The sequence below is a fragment of the Hemibagrus wyckioides genome, linkage group LG04 (assembly GCF_019097595.1).
Source record: "Hemibagrus wyckioides isolate EC202008001 linkage group LG04, SWU_Hwy_1.0, whole genome shotgun sequence".
In the NCBI taxonomy this organism is placed as follows: domain Eukaryota; kingdom Metazoa; phylum Chordata; class Actinopteri; order Siluriformes; family Bagridae; genus Hemibagrus; species Hemibagrus wyckioides.
Genome location: NC_080713.1, coordinates 27,702,044 through 27,727,559, shown reverse-complemented (window position 1 = coordinate 27,727,559; position 25,516 = coordinate 27,702,044). Strand labels below are relative to the sequence as shown.

General features: G+C 38.9%; 3 protein-coding genes across 3 annotated transcripts; all 3 read left to right on the top strand.

Annotated features, from left to right (window-relative positions):
* The first annotated feature begins 1,104 nt into the window (after nucleotides 1-1,104).
* LOC131352163 (extracellular calcium-sensing receptor-like) lies at nucleotides 1,105-6,035 on the top strand. The gene is made up of 4 exons (XM_058388093.1): nucleotides 1,105-1,996; nucleotides 2,456-2,665; nucleotides 3,869-3,992; nucleotides 4,671-6,035. Exons 1-4 carry the CDS (start codon nucleotides 1,121-1,123, stop codon nucleotides 5,573-5,575), a joined length of 2,115 nt encoding a protein of 704 aa, XP_058244076.1. The 5' UTR covers nucleotides 1,105-1,120; the 3' UTR covers nucleotides 5,576-6,035.
* Nucleotides 6,036-10,238: 4,203 nt separating this feature from the next.
* On the top strand, nucleotides 10,239-16,526 carry LOC131351563 (extracellular calcium-sensing receptor-like). Its single transcript, XM_058386981.1, has 6 exons — nucleotides 10,239-10,486; nucleotides 12,093-12,369; nucleotides 13,121-13,954; nucleotides 14,268-14,477; nucleotides 15,019-15,142; nucleotides 15,514-16,526. Exons 1-6 carry the CDS (start codon nucleotides 10,239-10,241, stop codon nucleotides 16,416-16,418), a joined length of 2,598 nt encoding a protein of 865 aa, XP_058242964.1. The 3' UTR covers nucleotides 16,419-16,526.
* A 2,659-nt stretch (nucleotides 16,527-19,185) lies between these two features.
* LOC131351562 (extracellular calcium-sensing receptor) lies at nucleotides 19,186-25,208 on the top strand. The gene is made up of 6 exons (XM_058386979.1): nucleotides 19,186-19,433; nucleotides 20,575-20,851; nucleotides 21,415-22,248; nucleotides 23,046-23,255; nucleotides 23,705-23,828; nucleotides 24,304-25,208. The coding sequence occupies exons 1-6, from the start codon at nucleotides 19,186-19,188 to the stop codon at nucleotides 25,206-25,208; spliced, it is 2,598 nt and encodes an 865-aa protein (XP_058242962.1).
* The last annotated feature ends 308 nt before the right edge of the window (nucleotides 25,209-25,516 follow it).

Sequence of the window (25,516 nt, the reverse complement as noted above, 5' to 3'; positions counted from 1 at the left end):
ATAATTATTGTTAATTATTGTTTTTCTTCTTGAATGTTCTTAAAAGTTCTTAAATGCACTGAGTAACCATTTGAATTAAAGGATGGTTTCTAAATTTTTCACAGTAACTATATATATATATATATATATATATATATATACAGCTCTGGAAAAAATAAGAGACCACTGCAAAATAATCAGTTTCTTATGATTTTTTCCTACAGGTTCATGTATTGGTGAGATGAACAGTTTGGTTTCATTTTTTGTGAACTGCTGACAATATTTCTCCTAAATTCAAAATATAACTATTGTTATTTAGAGTGTATATTTAAAGGAAATGACAACACATCAAAATAACCCAAGATCATGCAGTATTAGCAGAGCTTTAATAACTCAAATGAAACAAAATGCAAATAATTTGTAAACAAATTGTGTTAATGCTTTGGCTAAATAACATTAAGAAATCAGTATTTGGTGGAATAACCCTGATCTGCATGCATTTTGGCTCCATGATCTCCACAGTTTTTCACATTGCTGTTGGGGAACTTTATACCACTCTTTTTGCAAAAAAGCAAACAGCTCTGCTTTGCTTGATGGTTTGTGACCATCCATCTTCCTCTTGATGACATTCCAGAGGTTTTCAATAGGGTTCAAATCTGGAGTTTGGGCAGTGGTCTCTTATTTTTTTCCAGAGCTGTATATGCATGTTTTCAGTAGCTCCAGTTTCTTTCAGTTTGAAGAATCTGTTTCCTGTTTTAGGAATCTGATTAAAGGTAAGGTAAAGGGTGTAGATTTCTCTCTCTCTTTCTCTCTCTCTCTCTCTCTCTCTCTCTGTTAAGCTATGCACTTGGGAATCACTTGCATGGAAAGATTAAAGATTGCTCTGTGCTGTCCCACATGAGACTCTAATTATTACACTTAGCGAAAGCAGTTTATTCCCAAGTCTCACCTGTTTTCTATTTTTCTTCAAAAAACTTTTCCTATAATTCATGAGTCACATAATTATGTCTCAGCGTTGATGGCAGAAGAATTATAGGATGGTGCTGTGTAAATTCTCTGATTTTCAAAATATTGTTGTATATCCAAGACTCTGGTGTATTTACAAGTCATAGATCTAAATATATTGATTTTGTTGATCATCATGTTTACATATGTTGGGAATTTTTTTGTGTTTATCCCTCAGATCAGCTACCTGGCTACATGTGTGTGTCTCAGTAACAGACGAGAGTATCCCAATTTCTTTCGCACCATCCCCAGTGACATGTATCAGGCTCGTACCATGGCTCAGATGGCTAGACGTTTTGGTTGGACCTGGGTTGGTGCTGTGGTAGCAGACAATGACTATGGACTCCAAGCAGTGCAGGCATTTCAGAAAGAGACAAAAGGTACCGGAATCTGCCTAGCTTTTGTCAGTACTCTTCTCCGTGAGAGATTGGCAAAAGATGTGGATCGTGCCGTGAAGCTGGTACAGAGCTCATCTGCTCGTGTGATCATGGTATTTGCTTGGTATATGGATGTGGAGATGTTCCTCACTGAGCTGGTTCGCAGAAATGTGACAGGCCGTCAGTTTCTTGCCAGTGAGATCTGGAGTACCAGCAGCCTTCTCTTGAGCAACCCTGAACTCAATACCATCACTCAAGGCACTCTGGGTGTGGCTATAAGAAGTGCACCCATTCCTGGATTTGAGAAACACCTGCGAGCGCTCCATCCCTCTCGGTATCCTCGAGATTCCATCCTGAGAGAGTTATGGGAAAGAACCTTTGGCTGCAGCCCAGTGCAGAACAACATGGTAGCATCTCGGAGTATCTTACCACCATGCAGTGGGAAGGAAAGTTTAGAGGGAGTACAGAATAGCGTTACAGACGTGGCCAACTTAAGAGCCACTTATAACGTGTATCTGGCTGTTTATGCAGCTGCATATGCACTCCACTCTCTGCTGGCCTGCACTACACCTAACAGCTCTGACCCCACGCTGACCCCAGGCTGCTCATCTCCAGACACCACCACTACACAACAGGTGAGTTAAATTTTATTTACGATCCTTCATTTGTAATACTAGTAAAACCTGTCAGTGATGCTTCTAGATTTAAAGACTGAACTGAGTACTTAAGGAGTAAAACACAACTGTATTTATTGGCCTGGATTCTGTGACTGAGTTGTATGATGCAAACGTTTCAAGGATCATTTTCCTGTCCTGAAAAAGTATTATATTTATGCCACTGCAATTTTCTAAAGATTACACATTTTAAACTTGAAAGAAAAACAGAATATCTTGCATTACTTGCATTAATATTAATATAGATGCATAATGTTTTGCAGCAGCAAGAGAGATCCTGTTATGATTTATTTTATAGCAGCTATAGACAATTTATCCCCCTTACCATCCTCTCATCTAATAAAACAAATATGAATGATAAAATTCCATGCTATGCAAAATGCGACAGTCTTTCTAGTTCACCTTCCTTCTGTCCTCCAGCTCTTAGAACACCTTAAGCTGCTCAATTTCACAACTCAGCTGGGAGAGAAGTTTTATTTTCAAGATGGGGAGACTCCAGCAGTCTATGACATAGTGAATTGGCAGAGAGGTCCTGGAGGAGCCTTGCAGTATGTCCTTATTGGCCGACTAGAGGGTTCAAACCTCATCATTAATGAATCTGCCATCAGATGGCCAGGAAATTCCAACAAGGTAAGTCATCTGGGTTTGCCTCGTTGTTGCCTCAAAGCTTCAACATGACTTGATCCTTGACACTGTGTATGTGGTGTTTCATATGTTATCACTTTGTTTGCAGAAGTTCTCTTCAGGTTCTTTGAGAGACTTCCTTAAAACACATCAGTAGTTGAATATATACATGTTTGTGTGAGTGTTTGTGTGAGTAAGTGATCACTCACTCACTCACTCAAACAAACACTCACACAAACACTCACACAAACATGTATATATTCAACTACTGATGTGTTTTAAGGAAGTCTCTCAAAGATAGGAGATAACATATGATAACACATATGAAACACCACACACACAGTTTCAAGGACCAAGTCATGAAAGTGAGTGAGTGAGTGTGTGAGTGAGTGAGTGTGTGAGTGAGTGAGTGTGTGAGTGAGTGAGTGAGTGAGTGTGTGAGTGAGTGAGTGAGTGAGTGTGTGAGTGAGTGAGTGTGTGAGTGTGTGAGTGTGTGAGTGAGTGAGTGAGTGAGTGTGTGAGTGAGTGAGTGTGTGTGTGTGAGTGTGTGAGTGTGTGAGTGAGTGAGTGAGTGAGTGTGTGAGTGAATGATTCTGTGAGTGTGTGTAAGTCTAATTGTCATGCAGAGAGAATCTAATCCAGAGTATTCTGTCTGGATAGGCTCTGGTTTAAATGGGTTAATGAATAAAGAATAGGAAATTATTAATGTAACATATGTTGCTTAACAATTTTACAATTATTTGGTGTAGAGACTAGCTTTGGTATACTTACTACCTATTTGTATCCTGACAGAAATACAATATCTGGGTTTACAAGAACTACAAGAATCACAATTGCAGATCAACCTGAATCTTCCCAGATTGAATTAAAAATAAATAAACTTTATTTTGTTTATTAAACTTTATATTTATATTGTATTATAAACAAAAGTTTCATATTTTATTTTTTTGTTGCTTAAGTTTTAAATTTAAAGTTATTTAGTTCCCAGACTAATCATATTGTAAATCTCTTCATCAACAGGGCTAAGTAAATCATCAGCCAGTATGTGTTGGAAATGATATAAAACTAAAAAAATCCATTTGAAATAGGGTACATTTTTCTTGACTGTTTAACAGGCAGAAAATAGGCAAAGGTTAAATTGCAGCATATAAATCATTAAATTTTGAATTGAGGCCTTATTCTTGAGTCCTTTTTATCTGATCATTTCAGGTTCCTGTGTCAGTGTGCACTGCCGAATGCCCCCAAGGTACGCGCAAAGCCATAGTGAAAGGCCTGCCAGTTTGCTGCTTTGACTGCCTGCCCTGTGCTGAAGGCGAATTCAACAATGTCACAGGTCACCAAAAGTCCTTTTAGCACTATAGACAGCTCCTAAAAATAAAGTACTGCTTACTTTATCAACATGGAACGGCCAGAATGTGTCAAATGGCAGCTTTACTCATTCATTACTACGTCTGTCATTAACATAGATGTTCCCTTTGAAATTTACATTCTATAAAATTATTATTATTATTATTATTATTATTATTATTATTATTATTATTGATAATTTGTCAGAAGGTGTTATAATGAATATTTTAAATGTAATATTTTATAATATGTACATTTAAAAATTTACATTTAAAAATGTTACTATTTTAATAATCTTATATAGTAACAAGGACATATATGTTGGACACTCTAAATCAGGGGTGTCCAATCTTATCCAGAAAGGGCCGGTGTGGGTGCAGGTTTTCATTCCAACCAAGCAGAAGCTTTACCTGATTCCAACTGGCTAATCAGTAGCTCTTGGCTTTCAGTAGACTCAGGTGTGGCTTCTACTCAGTTGGAATGAAAACCTGCACCCACACCGGCCCTTTGCGGATAAGATTGGACACCCCTGCTCTACATAAAGGTTTTATTAAAAAATGTGTAAGTAGTGTGCATTAGTAAGATTTCAAGGAAGAGCTGTTCATTGAATATGAATGGAAGGAAAAAATTATATATGCTAAAAAAACAATGTTCTCTTTTACAGGCTCATTAGAATGTAATCACTGCCCCCCAGAATTCTGGTCCAATAGTCACAGGACTGCATGTGTACCACGTGAGGTTGAGTACCTCTCCTTCAACGAGACCATGGGCATCACCTTGACTACTGTCGCTGTGTGCGGTGCCATGACGACAGCAGCTGTGGGTGTGGTCTTTGTGTACTACAGACAGACTCCAATTGTCAAGGCCAACAACTCGGAGTTGAGCTTCCTGCTCTTGCTGTCACTCAAACTCTGCTTCCTGTGTTCACTGGTGTTTGTGGGTCCGCCCTCATTATGGTCATGCAGGCTACAGCAGGCAGCATTCGGGATCAGTTTTGTTCTCTGTATCTCGTGCATCCTGGTCAAAACCATAGTGGTTCTAGTCGCATTTCGTTCAGCTAGACCTGGATCTGCAGCCCTTATTAAGTGGTTTGGTCCAAGCCAACAAAGAGGAAGTGTTCTGTTCTTTACCTGTATTCAGGTGATTATCTGTGCTGTATGGTTGTTTCTCAGTCCCCCTTTTCCTCACCGCAACTTAAGTGTTCAAGGTTCAAAGATCATCTTAGAGTGCATGGTGGGGTCAGTCACAGGCTTTTCTCTGGTTTTGGGCTACATTGGACTGTTAGCTGCCATTTGCTTTCTTCTGGCTTTCTTCGCCCGCAAGCTTCCAGACAATTTTAATGAGGCCAAATTCATCACTTTCAGCATGTTGATCTTCTGTGCTGTGTGGATCACCTTTGTTCCAGCATACATCAGTTCCCCTGGAAAGTACAGTGTCGCTGTAGAGATATTTGCAATCCTGGCTTCTAGTTTTGGTCTCCTGATCTGTATTTTTGCCCCAAAATGTTACATTATTTTACTTAAACCAGATAAGAACACCAAGAAATTTCTCATGGGAAAAACACAATAGAGAACAGGAACTGCTGTGTTACAGTCACTGTGTTCTCGTAAATAATTAAACAATGTTTATCAGTCCTAGTTTCCTCTGTGTGTCCTTTTCCCAATATTTCGATTATAAGTGAATAAATATTTAATATATCCCCAGAGTATATTGGTGTAAATGTCAAAATGATTCTAGGTAATACTTACTAAATTATAAATTATTGTGTTTCTCCACATAAAACTGTGTCAACTGTTTGTAATTGTTATTTATGTAATAAAGACATTCTGATTTTGGCACTAGGTGCTTGTTGAGTTGTCCTATGGCATTCTGTGTGGCACAGAGGATGGCTTCAATACCTGAAAGACACTGTGCAGTCATGTACTGTGTCTGAATGTTATTAAGAATGGTGACTGCCTGATGCGGTGCATGAAGTGTAGGTTGATGTGAAAGGACAATAAAAGGTCAAGAGATTTAGACAGATATGCTACTGGACGATAAACACGACTGTTCTCTTGGGCTGTGCCCTCATCCACAGTGGCCTTGGGCTGTGCCTTCATTAAGTAAACCTAGATCTGGAGCAGAGCTCAGGGATTGTTTGACGTAACAGAACGAGTTCATCATTTCCTTCATCTATTCAACTGCATTCTTTTTTGAGACAACACTAACGCTCTTCAACAGCAGTTGTATCTTTCCCCTGAAAGCAGAATGTCATCTGTGTATTTAAGTAAAAAACAGCTTTCTGGCAGGAAGTGTAATGACATTCTGCTTTCAGGGAAGGATGCAAACTGCTGTAGAATAAGCTCCCTAGATAGATAGATAGATAGATAGATAGATAGATAGATAGATAGATAGATAGATAGATAGATAGATAGATAGATAGATAGATAGATAGATAGATAGATAGATAGATAGATAGATAGATATTGGTCTTGTTCATTCATTCTGTGTAATCAGATCCCAATTGGACAGGCAAAGTGTATAGCCATTCTTATCTGATTTTATGAATATATTGTTTCTGATGGATAAAGGCTGTCATACACATTTATTTTGTTTATCTTCTGCTCCACTTATTTTCAGGCAGAAATGTACAGCAAATCATATTTAATGTACTCTTATGGACCGTTTCAACCTTTTTAACCATGTGATTTGACAAATTAGATGATAAATGAAACTATGCAAAGCAGCTGCTATCATCCTTGTTATTAGAGCTTTGTCTTTATCCATTAGCCTTGTGGCAGAGAGCTCTACCATTCAGCATGATTTCCAGACAGTCTCTTTATGATTAAATATTTTCCTACTAGGGCAATTATGCTGCCATTTAGATGGTCCTTCGTTACTGTCTAGGACGAATTTCCTTTCACAATACAAATGTGATGAGGCCATATGCTTCCAAGATCACCTCTGAATATAGTTTGAGTGATTTTTGAGACACATTTAACCTTCACACCTGTATTAGCGCTGACCATTTGTGATCTGATCGCAGAGCATGTATGTCAATGGGGCCAGTTATGAATATGTGTTTTGACATTGCTCTCTGACCTTCATTCTCAAGTTGTGCAAGTGTCTGTGGAAAAATTCAGCTCAACAAGCCCTTTCCAAACTCAGTTATGCAGTCATTACATCAACTATCTTAAACACCCTGATCCATCATGACCTTTCAAGTGTGGAGGTGAACACTTCAGAGAGAGCCATCTATTTCAAACCCCAAAACTAATGGTGAGAAGAATTGTGTAACAGGAACATCACCATATGCAGGGTTTAAATACTGGTCTCCAGGGACCCAAGACAAAAACCAAACCCAGTATTAGGAATGGACGCCAGTGCTTATATATATATATATATATATACTACTCACAAAAAGTTAAGGATATTCAGCTTTCAGGTGAAATTTCAGGATGCACCTAAAATGCACTATAACCTTTACATGTGAACTTAATTTGACCTCTACACTTTTGAATGCACATGTCTAACTGTTCAGTGTTTCAGTACTTTTTGCATAACTTGCTGTTCTCTAACAAGGTGCTTAACGGCAAAATTCACAACTAGTATTTGATCCATGAATCGAGCAATAAATTTTCTAGTTCAATTAGAATTGGTATTTAAACAGTCCTCTTCATCATGCTGTTCACATTTTGACATCATGAGACCAAGACCACACCTAACAACTGATCAACAGTACCTCGCCATTGTGAGGCTTCAAACAGGATGTTCTCAGAGGGAAGTGGCCACTGAGCTTAGAGTGTCACAGAGTGTCATCAGCAGGTTGTGACAGATACAAAGAGACTGGAAGAGTCACAGAAAGGCATAGAAATGGACGTCCTTTGGCCACATCCCACGCTGATGACCGCTTCATTGTAAACAGTGCCCTGCGGAGCCGGATGATGAATGCCACTCAACTCCAGGCACGTTTAAGGGAGGTGAGAGGCTCCCAAGTGTCACGTCAGACCATTCAAAACCGTTTACATCAGCGTGGTCTGCGTGATAGATGACCTGCAAGGGTACCTGACCATACCACCAGGCCAGGGAGCATTTACGCTGAACGAGGGACCAGTGGGCCTCAGTGCTGTTCTCTGATGAAAGTTGATTCATGTTGAGCAGAAATGATTGCCGCCAATGATGTTGGAGACGTCAAGGAGAGCGCTATTCATCAGCCACTGTTGTCACCAGACGAGCCTTTGGTGGTGGTGGTGTTACAGTCTGGACAGATGTGTATACTCAACACAGAACTGCCCTACATCTTGTGAATGGTACAGTGACAAGCCAATCCTACCTGAATAACATCATTAATCCAGTCATTGTGCCCCTGCATGAACAACACAGGCCTAATTTCATCTTCATGGACGACAATGCTCCAGCTCATCGAGGTCGCATCATTAGGGAACGGCTGCTGGAGGCTGGGGTACCTCAAATGGAGTGGCCTGCACTTTCTCCAGACCTGAATCCTATAGAAAACCTATGGGATCAGCTGAGTCGCCATGTAGAGGCTCGTAACCCTGCACCCCAGAACCTCAATGACCCTTCAAGAAGAGTGGAATGCCATGCCTCAGCAGACAATAAGTTGACTCGTGAACAGCATGAGACGTCGTTGTCAAGCTGTAATTGATGGTCAAGGGCACATGACAAATTATTGAGACATTGACATTTTTTGTTGTGGTATACCCTCCACTGTTGTTGGCTTTTGTTTCAATAAATTCTTTGAGATGAGGAAATCACCATTGCATGCTTCTACTTAAATGATATAATATCACTGTAGCATGAACTTTTTACATTTTCCATAAATTTCACCCAAAAGCCAAGTATCCTTAACTTTTTGTGAGTAGTGTATATAGCCTAATATATAATTTACTACAAACAAGGAGTCCAGGAGGTGTAATGTGTAAGCTGGTACACCACTTATGATATGAGGGTTTACTGTAGCAGTTGCTGTCTGAAAGAATGGGTCTTTATGTTAGGGTTTTCATGTTGTCGACTCTGAAACACAGGCAGAGAGAGAGTGTGGAACATTAAGCACCACCCAGAACTCAATTCTTACCTCCCCCTAATGCTGAGCCTGGCTCCCTCCGAGAATTTTCTCCTGGAGGGTGAAGTGTTAGGGAGCACTCCTGATTGGTCCGTCATGTTTTGGCGTGCTTTTAGCTGCCCTGCCTTGCAGCAACATTCAGATGCTCTGTCCTTGTTGCTGAAGTGCCACTGTTTCTTCAGCACTGCTGTTTTAGAAGGGTGAGGAGCAGTTTTGTGTGGCTTGCATGCAGTAATGTGTGCACCACCATCACACTGTGCAGACTCTAAAGCCTACTTCCTGCTCACCAATCAAGGATGGTGGGAACCTTAGGCCTTAGAGAAATCTTCAACAATGTGACCAAAAATATAGTTTAAAATTAAGGCCCATGAAAATGAACCCCAAAGTGAGTGGCAACTTAGGAACCTTCAGTAAGGAAACACATATCTGCTCCTTTTGTTTATCTAAACTTGAATTTACTAGGTCACCAGAACCAGTGGACTGGCTAACAATAGCTGACACAGAGATAGGACTCTTGAAGTGGAAGTGGGCATTAAGTGGAGGATTTAGATAGGGTTACAACTAGGTCAGAGTCAATGCAATTTTGTGTAGCCCCTGAATCCATGAATTCACACACTGGGCTATCAAATATTTTGCACATAGTCTGAGTAATGCGGTCAATGGAGGAGCCATCCTTAATCCTTCCCAATATAAACTTTTGTTTAAAAGTTTTGTTCCCTCAAAACTTGGATAATGTTTTGCACCTTCATTTGAATCCTACGTTCTATACTTGTCATTCTATACATTCTATACATTCTATACATGTCTAACTGTTTCTGATTTTGAATGCATTTTATTCAGAAAAAAATCAGTATCCTCTTAAGTTAGTTAACAAGTGAGTTAACATTACTATCCAAAAGCTTGAATACTAACTCATTACATTATATTACTCAGTGTATGATCACACACTCATCTGTGTGTCTAATTCCTAATTGATGAGTAATTATCTCTAATTCTTGGACCCAGGAGAAAGAGGTGTGATTTGGAACGCCTCAGAACACTTTAATCCATGTTTTTCTTTCTTTTCTTTTCTTTTTTTTTAATCTCTCAGGAATTTTAGGTATTAGAAATAGCTCCAGAATCTGTGTGCCGTCAGAGGAAGGCAGAACAGTTTCATGCTTCACAAGATCCATGCCTGCTGCAGTCCTTTCATCGAGTCTGTCCCCACTGGCATTTTTATTATGGGTAGTGTGTGTGGTAGTAGCGGGGACATCTCAGGAGAAGAGATGTGTGTATCTGGACCGCGCACAGCATATCGACTCTGTGGGTCTCTCTCAGGATGGAGATGTGGTCATCGGAGCACTCATCAATTTCTACATGCAGCCATCAGCCCTTGATATGAGCTTCACCAAAGAACCATACCTGCAACCCTGCTATGAGTGAGTGAGTTGCTGGCTCCTAGTATCTATTTTAAAGTTATCAAATAATAATGATGATGCAAATATTTGATTTTCTGTATGTCTATGATATCTCTTCACAGGCAAACCTGGATCATTTGTCAGCGCATAATTCTTCTTCTTCTTCTTCTTTACTAGCAAGCTTACATTAAAAAAGTCAGTGTTATATGACGTTTATGTGCAAGTCATTCACTTGTTTGTTTCACAGAGAAACAACATAGGAATGCAAGATTTTTCTGAGGCAAAGTAAAATTAAGTCTTGGCCTTGAAGGTCACAGCAATGAACACCAGTGAAGTGATGTTTTCCCTTTTTCACCCCATCTGCTTCCCTAGCCACTTGTGTTAAATCTGGTCTGTTAATCATTACTATACTTATTACTGACTTCATATAGCCTGGAACATTGCACTGGCACATTTGAATGTATTTAAACATAAACCTCGATGACTCAAAAAAAGTATTGTCTGCATACAATAATGCATACATGTGCTGTTTAATAATAATGTTCTAATAAACAGCCAGTATATTGTTGTAGACAAATAATGTTTATGACATTTGTTTATGACATGAGAGGTTTTGTAAGATTATCGTTTTTATTACTCCAGTTAGCCATTTTCATCCATATTGTCTCAGAAAAAAGGGCCCTAAACTGTACCAGGCACTAGGATGATGTGTTCAAATTATAATTATGGTCCAATTATATCATTATACCATAACTGTTTTTTTGTTTAAAGTGAGTTACATTATGTTGACATTTCAAGGTGAAGAACAGGCATGAAAGATGTTTCATTTATGGTATATTTGAACAGTTATTTTGTTTTTTTTTGTTAACAGTAACACGTGAAGTGACTTTTCTTGTGCAATTTGTCACGCGCGTATTTACCATCTGCTTGCCTTTACAGGACACTGTCTGTAGCGCACGGAGCGCGCGCGAGACGAACGCAATCTTGAACCATGCATTAGTGTAAATGAGCATTCAGCCTCGTTGAGGTTTTCCATCACTGAGAAACGCATGCTCTTTTACGCGTTTTTCATACATTCAGAATCACGGTATTAATTAATCTATCCACGATCAAATATATTTTTTGTTGACTTCTGGGCTTATTTTGTCTGCAGTTGTAGACTTTTGTTGTCACTCATTCAGATAATGGCAGCGCGAGCCCCGTCGAGCTTTTTTTTCCGGTTTCCTTTCAGTGTTTTGTAGTCTTCCATAGTGTAGGTCATACTCTTGAAACAAAAATGATTTAATTTTTGATATTGATATTGTGTTATGAAGTAAAGATGTGTATTATAATGATAAGATAATTTCCATGAATACTATGTATTAATTAATTATTTTAAACATCTGGCATATCTAAACATTCCTTAAACATCTGGCATATCGTTTAAAAATACATTCACTTAAAAAAAAATGACATTTGCTTGATTGGTTATCCAATTTTGACAGTAATACCTTGTCCCACTTGTACAAAACTGTATGCCAAAGAAGGAGAGAAGGAAAACACAGTGTGTGTGTGTGTGTGTGTGTGTTTTATTGGATCAGTTTTTGCATCACAGTCACCATCACTTCTCCTCTCCTTGTCTTTTCAGGTTTCAGGAGAGCCCTGTGCAGTGGGCTCAGGCTCTTGTCTTTGCCGTGGAGGAGATTAACAGAAATCCTTTTTTGCTCCCCGGGGTTCGACTGGGCTACCGAATCATGGACAGCTGCTCGCGCTACCCACATAGTCTGAGAGCAGTTATGTCCATGATCAGTGGTGGAAATGGCACCTGTGAGACCTCTCGACCTGCCAAACTGATCATCGGAGACTCTGCTTCCACACAGTGTATGATTCTATCCAGAGTTCTGAGCCCACTGCGTGTACCTATGGTGAGTGTCATGATGAGCATGGTTATTATTTGGCATTGTGCCATTGTATAGTGTGATAATAATATCATCAGTCTCAAAGTGTGGGCCATGAAACATCACCAGACATACACAATTTTATCATTTTGTTCCAGTGGTGGAAATAACAAGGCACCACTAGCAGGTATAATTTTTATTATGTATTGTTAGGCTACTTATAGGTATTTGACTGCTCACTTGAATGGGTTTAATCCATAACTGAACAATGCAGCCTTTAATAATGCCTATTTATTCTGTTGGTTGAAATATTAGCAATAATTAAAGTACTATGGCTCCAGTAAATAGCCAGAATAAAATTGTTCACATTATTACATGTGAGTATTGTTTACTATGTGTTAGTATTATTTCTGAAAAATTGCATCATGTTCTTTAACTAAATGCAGAGGTTTGCAAAATTTAATAGTTAAATGGGTAAAAAAAGTTGATTGAAAAGATCAGATTAATCAGTGACCAGTGGTGACCCCCAGAACAGGGTGCATTTTTATTTAGTTATTTAGTTAGTTAGATAGTTACACCAGGGTCAGTATTTATATCATTAAAAGAGTGCATAACCTGAGCACAGGTAAGTGAGAATGTACAGAAGATCACAATCTACAATGTAATGTGAATTTTATGGCCAAAATTATGATGGTCAGGTGTCCACATACTTTTGGCCATATTATGTTTATTATCATGTTTACATATGTTGGGAATTTTTTTTGTGTTTATCCCTCAGATCAGCTACCTGGCTACATGTGTGTGTCTCGGTAACAGACGAGAGTATCCCAATTTTTTTCGCACCATCTCCAGTGACATGTATCAGGCACGCACCATGGCCCAGATGGCTAAACGGTTTGGTTGGACCTGGGTTGGTGCTGTGGTGGAAGAAAATGACTATGGGCTCCAGGCATTGCAAGCATTTAAGGAGGAAACAAAAGGTACTGGCATTTGCTTAGCTTTTGTCAGTACTATCTTCCGTGAGAGATTGGCAAAAGATGTGGATCGTGCAGTAAAGATGGTGCAGAGCTCATCTGCTCGTGTGATTATTGTGATTGTGTGGGATAAGGATGTGGAGATGTTCCTCACTGAGCTGGTTCGCAGAAATGTGACAGGCCGACAATTTCTGGCCAGTGAAGTATGGAGTACCAGTAGCCTTCTCTTGAGCAACCCTGAACTCAACACCATTGCTCAAGGCACACTGGGAGTGGCTGTTAGGAGTGCACCCATTCCTGGTTTTGAGAAACACCTGCGAGCACTCCATCCCTCCCGGTATCCTCAAGACACAATCCTGAGAGAGTTATGGGAGAGAACCTTTGGCTGCAGCCCAGTGCAGAACAACATGGTAACCTCTCAGAGTGGCTTACCACCATGCAGTGGGAAGGAAAGTTTAGAGGGAGTACAGAATAGTGTTACAGATGTGGCCAACTTAAGAGCCACTTACAATGTGTATCTAGCTGTTTATGCAGCTGCATATGCACTCCACTCTCTGCTGGCCTGCACTACACCTAACAGCTCTGACCCCACGCTGACCCCAGGCTGCTCATCTCCAGACACCATCACTACAGAGCAGGTGTCATTAAGTTTTTTTTTTCACTTGTAATGACTAAATCATGTCCACAAAGTGTTTTACAATAATTTAATGTTTCCTTTTCAGTTATATATCAGTATGTATAGACCCAGAGTTTAGGGATATGGGAAAAGTGCTTTTTCAGCTTTCTTTTTAACTATTTTTAACTTAAATGAATGCTGTCCTGAAGCTAAAGTCAGTCAAGCTAAAGGAAGACAAACTCTTGAATAATGTCAAAGCGTGTAAAAACTGTTTAGATTTTAGGTTATTCTAGATTGTGATGGTCTTTCTAGCTCACCTTTTTTCTCTCCTCCAGCTCTTAGAACACCTTAAGCTGGTGAACTTCACAACTCAACTGGGAGAGAAGTTTTATTTTCAAGATGGGGAGACTCCAGCAGTCTATGACATAGTGAATTGGCAGAGAGGTCCTGGAGGAGACTTGCAGTATGTCCTTATTGGCCGACTGGAGGGTTCAAACCTCATCATTAATGAATCTGCCATCAGCTGGCCAGGAAACTCCAACAAGGTAATTAAAATTAACATATAAATATAGGCAATACAGTCATATAATTTTAACCAAGAACCAGCCGGTAAATTTCTTATGACCTTAAATTTTATAAGAATATTTTGGACATATACTTTAATATAACTAAGAGCAAAGCAACATATTACATAATAGACCAATTTTCAGACAAAAAATGTATAATGAATACTGCTGGGAAAAAGAAATAAATAGGAAAATCTTCAGAACTGTGGTAGAGTCTGACTGTAATTTATAGCATTTTAATGTCGTTAAAAAAATTTCAGTGGCCAATTTTTTTAAACCAAGCTATTTGTCCAAAGCTAAATTCTGTTATCAAATCAAAAAATCTGGTCATTCAGCAAACTTTTACTTTATGCATTTTTTGTGTATCAGCATTAAAAAACACCCCAGAAAAATTGTTACTGACTGTTAAACAAACACAAATATGCACAGAACTCTGAGGGGTAAACTGTATCATAACATCTGAAATGCACACAATTTTTTATTAGTTTTAATGCTTTTTTTCCCATTCTGATCATTTCAGGTTCCTGTATCTGTGTGTACTGCTGAATGTGTCCAAGGCACACGCAAAGTTATAGAGAAAGGTCGGCCAGTTTGCTGCTTTGACTGTCTGCCCTGTGCTGAAGGCGAATTCAGCAATGTCACAGGTCAAAGACCCTTCAATTATCACTTCAGTTAAGTGTAATGTGACAGCAAGCCATTTGTGTAAAATCCAGGAAGTACTTTATAATTATGAAATATTTTAGAATTCTGTTCACTAACTTTCTGATCTAGATGCAATAAATAACCTATCATGTTTTATTCTATAGTGTACTTAATGGTGCACAGAACTCTAATATTCTACAACAATTTCCAATGTGCTCAAGATGGTCTCAAATGTGCACTGTGTCTATTGTGTTAATTGCCATGCCCAATTCTTTCAACATTATTCATGTTATTCTGAAGAAATGATATTCTACCTTAGGGTTAGGGTTAATCTAGGGACCAAACTGAATGTTTTTTTAAATCTCTTTTACAGGCTCACTAGAATGTTATCGCTGCCCCTCAGAATTCTGGTCCAATAGTCACAGGACTGCATGTGTACCACGTGAGGTTGAGTACCTCTCCTTCAACGAGACCATGGGCATCACCTTGACTACTGTCGCTGTGTGCGGTGCCATGATGACAGCAGCTGTGGGTGTGGTCTTTGTGTACTACAGACAGACTCCAATCGTCAAGGCCAACAACTCGGAGCTGAGCTTCCTGCTCTTGCTGTCACTCAAACTCTGCTTCCTGTGTTCACTGGTGTTTGTGGGTCAGCCCTCATTATGGTCATGCAGGCTACAGCAAGCAGCATTCGGGATCAGTTTTGTTCTCTGTATCTCGTGCATCCTGGTCAAAACCATAGTGGTTCTAGTCGCATTTCGTTCAGCTAGACCTGGATCTGCAGCTCTTATGAAGTGGTTTGGACCAGGCCAGCAAAGAGGAAGTGTTCTGTTCTTTACCTGTATTCAGGTGATTATCTGTGCTGTATGGTTGTCCCTCAGTCCCCCATTCCCTTACCGCAACCTAAGCATTCAAGGGTCAAAGATCATCTTAGAGTGCATGGTGGGGTCAGTCACAGGCTTTTCTCTGGTTTTGGGCTACATTGGACTGTTAGCTGCCATTTGCTTTCTTCTGGCTTTCTTCGCCCGCAAGCTTCCAGACAATTTTAATGAGGCCAAATTCATCACTTTCAGCATGTTGATCTTCTGTGCTGTGTGGATCACCTTTGTTCCAGCATACATCAGTTCCCCTGGAAAGTACAGTGTCGCTGTAGAGATATTTGCAATCCTGGCTTCTAGTTTTGGTCTCCTGATCTGTATATTTGCCCCAAAATGTTACATTATTTTACTCAGACCTGAAAACAACACCAAGAAATTTCTCATGGGAAAAGTACAATAGAGAACAGATTCTACAGCATGACAGTTATACAGTGTGACAGATCTCTCATCAATAAAGAAAAAATGTTCAAAGATTCCTCTGTACTTCCTTTGTACAAAAATAAAGTGACAAATCCTATGATGGTACTTTTAGATGCCTTCAGAGAGGATTGAGAGAAATGGCTAAATAATGGTTGTTAATATTTAATAAATTATTTGATTTCTTCTGCGCAAAGTTCTTGTAAGGTGTTTATGAGCTAATTCATAATTAGTTTCTAATTGCTATTTATATAATAAAGACATTCCTGTCACAACCTTTTATTAAGTCAAATGGAGTAAAAATAATAATAATAATAATAATAATAATAATAATAATAATAATAATAGTAATAATAATAATAATAATAATAATAATAATAATAATAATTGCACAGCATTTCATAAACCATAGTGTCTCTCGGGTTGATGCTGTCCAAAACTTTTTCATAATTTATGGAGCTGTCATACAGCGATGAGTTCCAGTCCATATATTAGTCAACTCCACAATGAGGAAAAGAAACAGTCTGATCTGTTCATGATCGATCTTGCCATTTCATAAGCTGCTTGAAAGACACATTTTGGACTCATAGCATGTCAAGCAAAACTGACCTGATAAAGCATTATTAGACGATGGCAAAATAGCTTTGACCAGTCTACATTATTGCGCCAAAACAACTTTAATAGATTTTCATTTTTTAAAAAATTCTTTATTTTTAAACTGTTAGCTTTTAAATGGTCAGTAAGTAATGCAATAATATTTACTGTATCTAGAATATACTATCTCTACTCTCTCTCCCCTTGGCAAAGTTACACATTCATTGAAAAAAAAAAAGCTTTTAATTGGACTAAGCATTTGTTTTAAACAAATGATATAACAGTATCAATCTTCCCTAGGATATACTACAAATTTGAATGAATTTCATTTTTGAATATTGTTCAATAGTGTTTTCGTTTTTGTTTTCTGAAAGCTTTTTGAATTTGTTTTCTGAATAAAATTACAATTAAAGTTTAAAGTTTAAAGCAATGTAATAAACCATTCAGATATTATTGTCAACCTTGTAGAAATTGTGATGACATGGGATTAGCAGACAATTTACATTTAATAGTACTCAGCTACTAATGCTTATATATATATATATATATATATATACACTATATTGCCAAAAGTATTCGCTCACCTGCCTTGACTCGCATATGAACTTAAGTGACATCCCATTCCTAATCCATAGGGTTCAATATGACGTCGGTCCACCCTTTGCAGCTATAACAGCTTCAACTCTTCTGGGAAGGCTGTCCACAAGGTTTAGGAATGTGTTTATGGGAATTTTTGACCATTCTTCCAGAAGCGCATTTGTGAGGTCACACACTGATGTTGGACGAGAAGGCCTGGCCCTCAGTCTCCGCTCTAATTCATCCCAAAGGTGTTCTATCGGGTTGAGGTCAGGACTCTGTGCAGGCCAGTCAAGTTCATCCACACCAGACTCTGTCATCCATGTCTTTATGGACCTTGCTTTGTGCACTGGTGCACAGTCATGTTGGAAGAGGAAGGGGCCAGCTCCAAACTGTTCCCACAAAGTTGGGAGCATGGAATTGTCCAAAATGTCTTGGTATGCTGAAGCATTCAGAGTTCCTTTCACTGGAACTAAGGGGCCAAGCCCAGCTCCTGAGAAACAACCCCACACCATAATCCCCCCTCCACCAAACTTTACACTTGGCACAATGCAGTAAGACAAGTACCGTTCTCCTGGCAACCGCCAAACCCAGACTCGTCCATCAGATTGCCAGATGGAGAAGCGCGATTCATCACTCCAGAGAACGCGTCTCCACTGCTCTAGAGTCCAGTGGCGGCGTGCTTTACACCACTGCATCCGACGCTTTGCATTGCACTTGGTGATGTATGGCTTGGATGCAGCTGCTCGGCCATGGAAACCCATTCCATGAAGCTCTCTGCACACTGTTCTTGAGCTAATCTGAAGGCCACATGAAGTTTGGAGGTCTGTAGCGATTGACTCTGCAGAAAGTTGGCGACCTCTTCGCACTATGTGCCTCAGCATCCGCTGACCCCGCTCCATCAGTTTACGTGGCCTACCACTTCGTGGCTGAGTTGCTGTCGTTCCCAAACACTTCCATGTTCTTATAATACAGCTGACAGTTGACTGTGGAATATTTAGGAGCGAGGAAATTTCACGACTGGATTTGTTGCACAGGTGGCATCCTATCACAGTTCCACGCTGGAATTCACTGAGCTCCTGAGAGCGACCCATTCTTTCACAAATGTTTGTAAAAATAGTCTGCATGCCTAGGTGCTTGATTTTATACACCTGTGGCCATGGAAGTGATTGGAACACCTGATTCTTATTATTTGGATGGGTGAGCGAATACTTTTGGCAATATAGTGTATATATATATATATATATATATATATATATATATATACTATATATACTGTATATATATTCAAAATTTATATTTCACATTTCAGTGACAGAAACTCTTTGTTCAAAAATATTTGAATGGAACAAACTTTACCATTCCACATCACCACTCACTCAACTGTATGTTAATTCCTAATTGTTAAGCAATTATCTCTAATTTTTATACCTGGGAAAGGAGGTGTGATTTGGAACAGCACAGAACAATTTAGTTCATGTTTTTGTCTTGTTTTCTCTTAGGACTTTGTGGGTATTAGAAATAGATACAGCCAGTCTTCAGCCAGAGGAAGGCAGAGCAGTGAAGCTTCATTTGATCTCATGACCGCTGCAGTCCTTTCACCATGCCTGTTCCTGTTGGCATTAGTACTATGGGTAGTGTGTGAGGTAGCAGTGGGGGCATCTCAGGAGGAGAGGTGTGTGTATCTGGACCGTGCACAGCATCTCGACACTGTGGGTCTCTCTCAGGATGGAGATGTGATCATTGGAGCACTTATCAATTTCTACATGCTGCCACCAGCTCTTGACCTGAGCTTCACAACAGAACCATACCTGCAGTCCTGCTATGAGTGAGTGAGTTGCTGCCTGTCGGTATCTGTCCGGACTCATCAGCTATTTAAATTAACTGATAATGGTGATGCAGGAAATATTTGCCCAATGACATTTTTGTCTTATAATTTCTCTTCACAGGCAAACCTGGACCATTTGACACTGCGTTATCATTTATATAATTTTATTTTATTATTTTTTAAATTATTTTAGTAGCAAGCTTACACTGGACAAGCCAGTGTTGTCCACAATGGTTATATGCCAACCATTCTGTCAAAAATGTCACTGTCAATATCAATCTTCATTATTTTAAAATTACGTAAGTGATGAAGTGATGTTTTTCTCCTCTATCCCGTCTGCCCCATTAACCAATCATGTTAACCAATCATGTTTTTTTTTTAAAGTTCAAGAACAGAAAGCTCTTCTTATAAATAGGCAATATATTGTTATAAACAAAAGTTTATGAATTCTGTACTGAGGGCATCTGTGGAATTTTATTTACAGTTAAAAGTATCCCTGGCAACTTAATGTTTGATATCTGCTCTAGTGAGACAAATGTTTAAACAAACTTTATTCATATTGTCTCAGAAGTACTACAGAGTACCTTTACAATGAACCAATAATGTACCTATTAAAAGGTACACAGTGTACATCTTTTTAGGTGAACAAATGTACATTAAAAATATAAATGATCTATCCTTGTTGGTGCTGCCTCAGCAACCATGAGGTATCTTAGAAATCTAATCTTTTTGAGGAGATTATATAATTTTTCCCATCAGTATCTGATTGATTTTTACAGAATATACAGTATTACTCCATGTCTGCAAGAAGGTCATGATTGCGTACATGTGAGATGCACACAATCATGTGCTTTTTTTTTTTTTTAATCTCTGTTCTGTAGTGCACTTCATTCCTAGTGTAAATGACAAATAATACTTTAACTAGGTTAGGTTTCAACAGTAGGGAAATGTCTCCTTCATTAAAAAGCTTTTTTTTTCTACCGTAAAATGTATAATTAGCATAAAAAAACCTAACTGCTATTTTTTTCTATTATGCAACATGTGTGTGTGCGTGTGTGTGTGTGTGTGTTTGCTTTACTGATTCAAATATTGCAGGGCTCTTTCTTGGGCACAATTAACTCCCCTCCCCTTGTCTGCTCAGGTTTCAGGAGAGCCCTGTGCAGTGGGCTCAGGCTGTTGTCTTTGCTGTGGAGGAGATTAACAGAAATCCTTCTTTGCTCCCCGGGGTTCGACTGGGCTACCGTATCTTGGACAGTTGCTCACGCTACCCACATAGCCTGAGATCAGTCATGTCCTTGATCAGTGGAGGGAACGGCACCTGTGAAACCTCTCGAACTACCAAACTTGTTATTGGAGAAGCCACTTCCACACAGTCTATTATTCTGTCCAGAATTCTGAGCCCACTGCATGTACCGATGGTGAGTGTCATGCTGAACAGGGTGATAAACAATCACTATATAGAGACATATCTTTATAAGCATTTTATTATGATGCATCTCAAAAGTGGGTTCCTGAAGATTTGCCAGGGCTTCACAATTGTATTATTTTGTTACAGTTATGGAAAGCCACCCTGAAAAAAGATATCAAATTTATTACTGTGTTTCTATTGGTATTTGACTAGTAACCTGAGCTGAATATGTTTAATCAGAGCTTCAATCTACTCAAATTAAATCCATCGTTTAAATAATGCCAGTGCATTCATTGGTATTGTTCACATTTAAAAATTAACTTAATATTTGATTAATTGGATTATTTTTATGAAGTTCATCTGCACTGAGGAGGTTTATGTATATATGTTGTATGAAGTTGAATCTGAAAAGAAATTTAGGTAAAAAGTGCAGAAGATTCGAAAGCTGATGAACTGGCAACAAGGACTGTGGATCACAACAGATCACTTTATTGTTTTAACCACATGTATATATGTAGATAAGTATATATGTATGCCTGTCTATATTGTGCATATACTGTTTTTATCCCTCAGATCAGCTACCTGGCTACATGTGTGTGTCTCAGTAACAAACGAGAGTATCCCAATTTCTTTCGCACCATCCCCAGTGACATGTATCAGGCACGCACCATGGCTCAGATGGCTAGACGTTTTGGTTGGACCTGGGTTGGTGCTGTGGTAGAAGAAAATGACTATGGACTCCAAGCAGTGCAGGCATTTAGGGAGGAAACGAAAGGTACCAGCATCTGCCTAGCATTTGTCAGCACTATTTTTCGTGAGAGAATGGAAAAAGATGTGGATCGTGCAGTAAAGATGGTGCAGAGCTCATCTGCTCGTGTGATCATGGTATTTGCTTGGTATACGGACGTAGAAGTGTTCCTCACTGAGCTGGTTCGCAGAAATGTGACAGGCCGACAGTTTCTTGCCAGTGAGATCTGGAGTACCAGCAGTCTTCTCTTGAGCAACCCTGAGCTCTACACCATCACTCAAGGCACTCTGGGTGTGGCTGTAAGAAGTGCACCCATTCCTGGATTTGAGAAACACCTGCGAGAGCTCCATCCCTCCCGGTATCCTCAAGACACAATCATGAGAGTGTTATGGGAGAGAACCTTTGGTTGTAGCCCAGTGCAGAACAACATGGTAGCCTCTCAGAGTGGCTTACCACCATGCAGTGGTAAGGAGAGTCTAAAGGAGGTTCAGAATGGTGTTACAGATGTCTCCAACTTAAGAGCCACTTATAACGTGTATCTGGCTGTTTATGCAGCTGCATATGCGCTCCACTCTCTACTGGCCTGCACTACACCTAACAGCTCTGACCCCACACTGACCCCAGGCTGCTCATCTCCAGACACCATCACTACACAACAGGTGAGATGTGTGATTTATAACTTTTATAGCAGCTGTATTGTTCCGACTTTATATTACTACTTTATTTATTAGGATTTATTTATAATACTAGTAGATTAAATGTAGTCAGTGACACTTGATCTTCTAGTATGAGAAATTCATTATATAAGAGATAAAACCTCTCTGTTATATGAAAATAATCTTCAATTGGAACTTTTTTCTAATTCCACAAAAACGAATGAAGCTATTATTTGAAAGACACAGCAACAATTTATTATTACATTAAAATCTGTGAAAGAAGTTAGTTCCTGTTATCTCCTACCTATCTTTTTTCTCAATCTCAGCTTATTGTGTTATAGAGATTCCCTGTGGCCAGAAATGTACAGACAAAGACATGTGCTGACACCCAAACCTTTTCTTTAAATGTTATATATATAAACACCTAACACCTTGTTCTTTATTAAATAATGTCATAAGGCATAATGTACAGTAAGTTGACCTCTGTACAAGTTCCTGTGAATAAACACTAGCAGCTGTTATAGAATTAATCAGCACATTCTGACCCAATCTGTCTCAAGGATTCAGCAGTGCTGTGGTGTAAATGGATTTGATTCATATGTACAGAATTCTTAAAAATTAATATGATTTTTTAATGATTATTATTATGATGATTAATATTATTTATGTCAGAAAATATAAGTATTATTTAATAACTAAATTACAAACTATGAGTTATTAATTTCATCTAATTTTATTTTTTATCTATTTTTATCTAAAATGCGACGGTCCTTCTGGCTCACCTTCCTTTTTTCCTCCAGCTTTTAGAACACCTTAAGCTGGTGAACTTCACAACTCAGCTGGGAGAGAAGTTTTATTTTCAAGATGGGGAGACTCCAGCTGTCTATGACATAGTAAATTGGCAGAGAGGTCCTGGAGGAGACTTGCAGTATGTCCTTATTGGCCGACTGGAGGGTTCAAACCTCATCATTAATGAATCTGCCATCAGCTGGCCAGGAAATTCCAACAAGGTAATTAAGATTCTTTAAGTACAAGAACTTAGCTCATAACCAAGAAAGAATATGTACCATAACATTTTGACTTACACTATTGTGTGTATGGGTGTGAGAGAGAGTGAGACAGAGAGATTTCATCTGATGGGCTTTAAATATCATGTCTTATACTCTCATATATTATAACTTTTTTTTTTTAACAATTATTAAGCATAAACACTTTCAGCATTCCACACAGTTTAGTTTATTTGCTTTTGAGTTCAAGTCCCCCAGCTTTTTAAATAATATCTTTTGTCCATCCTACATTTTCTTGTCAGTTCTTATACGCCTCATAATGATGGTCATAATGAAGCAAAATATCATTCAATGCATCATTTGTATATCTATGCTGACAAATTTTAATAAATATTATTGACAGACAAAAATATGTGTAAACCTCTGCTTTTCTTTGTTCCTGATCATTTTAGGCACCTGTGTCTGTGTGCACTGATGAATGCCCCCAAGGGACACGGAAAGCTATAAAGAAGGGCCTACCAGTTTGCTGCTTTGACTGCCTGCCCTGCGCTGAAGGCGAATTCAGCAATGTCACAGGTCACCAAATGTCCCTTCAATTAACAAGCCCCTGAAAACAAATACTGTTCACATCATCATGCATATAAGGGCACAACAAGTCAAATACCATCTGTATCCAGAAAAATCCAGGAAATATATATTACTATTTCTGTCATTACCATGCAACTTCCCTAACATTTATTTTCTACAATAGTAGCTCAGACATTAGTTCTGATTGCAGGGCAAATAATAGGTTTATATTAATGTTCTAGTTCATTTTTTCCCCCAATAGTAACAACTTACACAATGACAATGTTGTAGATGCTAAACATAAAAATAGGAAAAACATGTATAAGCATTAATACAATGCTTATTTTAGTAGAATATTAGAAGATGTTTATTTAACATTTATGAACATAAATGAGTCTCTGGTGTACTTTTAGCATTCTGAAGACCACAGTCATAGGTTAGGATTAAGCATGGAACCAAAGTAAATGTTTTAATTCCATTTTAGGATCGACAGAATGTTATCGCTGCCCCCCAGAATTCTGGTCCAATAGTCACAGGACTGCATGTGTACCACGTGAGGTTGAGTACCTCTCCTTCAACGAGACCATGGGCATCACCTTGACTACTGTCGCTGTGTGTGGTGCCATGATGACAGCAGCTGTGGGTGTGGTCTTTGTGTACTACAGACAGACTCCAATCGTCAAGGCCAACAACTCGGAGTTGAGCTTCCTGCTCTTGCTGTCACTCAAACTCTGCTTCCTGTGTTCACTGGTGTTTGTGGGTCAGCCCTCATTATGGTCATGCAGGCTACAGCAGGCAGCATTCGGGATCAGTTTTGTTCTCTGTATCTCGTGCATCCTGGTCAAAACCATAGTGGTTCTAGTCGCATTTCGTTCAGCTAGACCTGGATCTGCAGCCCTTATGAAGTGGTTTGGACCAGGCCAGCAAAGAGGAAGTGTTCTGTTCTTTACCTGTATTCAGGTGATTATCTGTGCTGTATGGTTGTCCCTCAGTCCCCCTTTTCCTCACCGCAACTTAAGCATTCAAGGGTCAAAGATCATCTTAGAGTGCATGGTGGGGTCAGTCACAGGCTTTTCTCTGGTTTTGGGCTACATTGGACTGTTAGCTGCCATTTGCTTTCTTCTGGCTTTCTTCGCCCGCAAGCTTCCAGACAATTTTAATGAGGCCAAATTCATCACTTTCAGCATGTTGATCTTCTGTGCTGTGTGGATCACCTTTGTTCCAGCATACATCAGTTCCCCTGGAAAGTACAGTGTCGCTGTAGAGATATTTGCCATCCTGGCTTCTAGTTTTGGTGTCCTGATCTGTATATTTGCCCCAAAATGTTACATTATTTTACTCAGACCAGAAAAGAACACCAAGAAATTTCTCATGGGAAAAACACAATAGAGAACAGGAACTGCTGTGTTACAGTCACTGCTTTGTGATTAATAATAAATAATAATAATGTTCATCACTGTTTGTTTTTTTTTCCAATATTAAGTGACTAAAAATTATGAGCAGTATGTGTAGATACCTCCAGATGATATTTGTGGAAATAACAAAATGAATGCTATCTAACATTTAATTAACTCTGTGATTAAACAAAGTTCATGTGAATTCATCTCACTGTTTGTAATAACAGTTTCAATAATAAAGTCATTCCAATTTTGACTCTGAGTGTTTTTATTTAATCTAATATAAATAATAATAAACAA

Excerpts from the sequence above, each read along its gene's own strand:
- LOC131352163 (XM_058388093.1), top strand. The coding sequence starts at position 1,121 with ATGTTTACATATGTTGGGAATTTTTTTGTGTTTATCCCTCAGATCAGC. Across the intron at positions 1,997-2,455 it reads ACACCACCACTACACAACAG|CTCTTAGAACACCTTAAGCT; the intron begins GTGAGTTAAATT and ends TCTGTCCTCCAG. Across the intron at positions 3,993-4,670 it reads CGAATTCAACAATGTCACAG|GCTCATTAGAATGTAATCAC; the intron begins GTCACCAAAAGT and ends TCTCTTTTACAG.
- LOC131351563 (XM_058386981.1), top strand. The coding sequence starts at position 10,239 with ATGCCTGCTGCAGTCCTTTCATCGAGTCTGTCCCCACTGGCATTTTTA. Across the intron at positions 12,370-13,120 it reads GCCCACTGCGTGTACCTATG|ATCAGCTACCTGGCTACATG; the intron begins GTGAGTGTCATG and ends TTTATCCCTCAG. Across the intron at positions 15,143-15,513 it reads CGAATTCAGCAATGTCACAG|GCTCACTAGAATGTTATCGC; the intron begins GTCAAAGACCCT and ends TCTCTTTTACAG.
- LOC131351562 (XM_058386979.1), top strand. The coding sequence starts at position 19,186 with ATGACCGCTGCAGTCCTTTCACCATGCCTGTTCCTGTTGGCATTAGTA. Across the intron at positions 22,249-23,045 it reads ACACCATCACTACACAACAG|CTTTTAGAACACCTTAAGCT; the intron begins GTGAGATGTGTG and ends TTTTTCCTCCAG. Across the intron at positions 23,256-23,704 it reads GGCCAGGAAATTCCAACAAG|GCACCTGTGTCTGTGTGCAC; the intron begins GTAATTAAGATT and ends TGATCATTTTAG.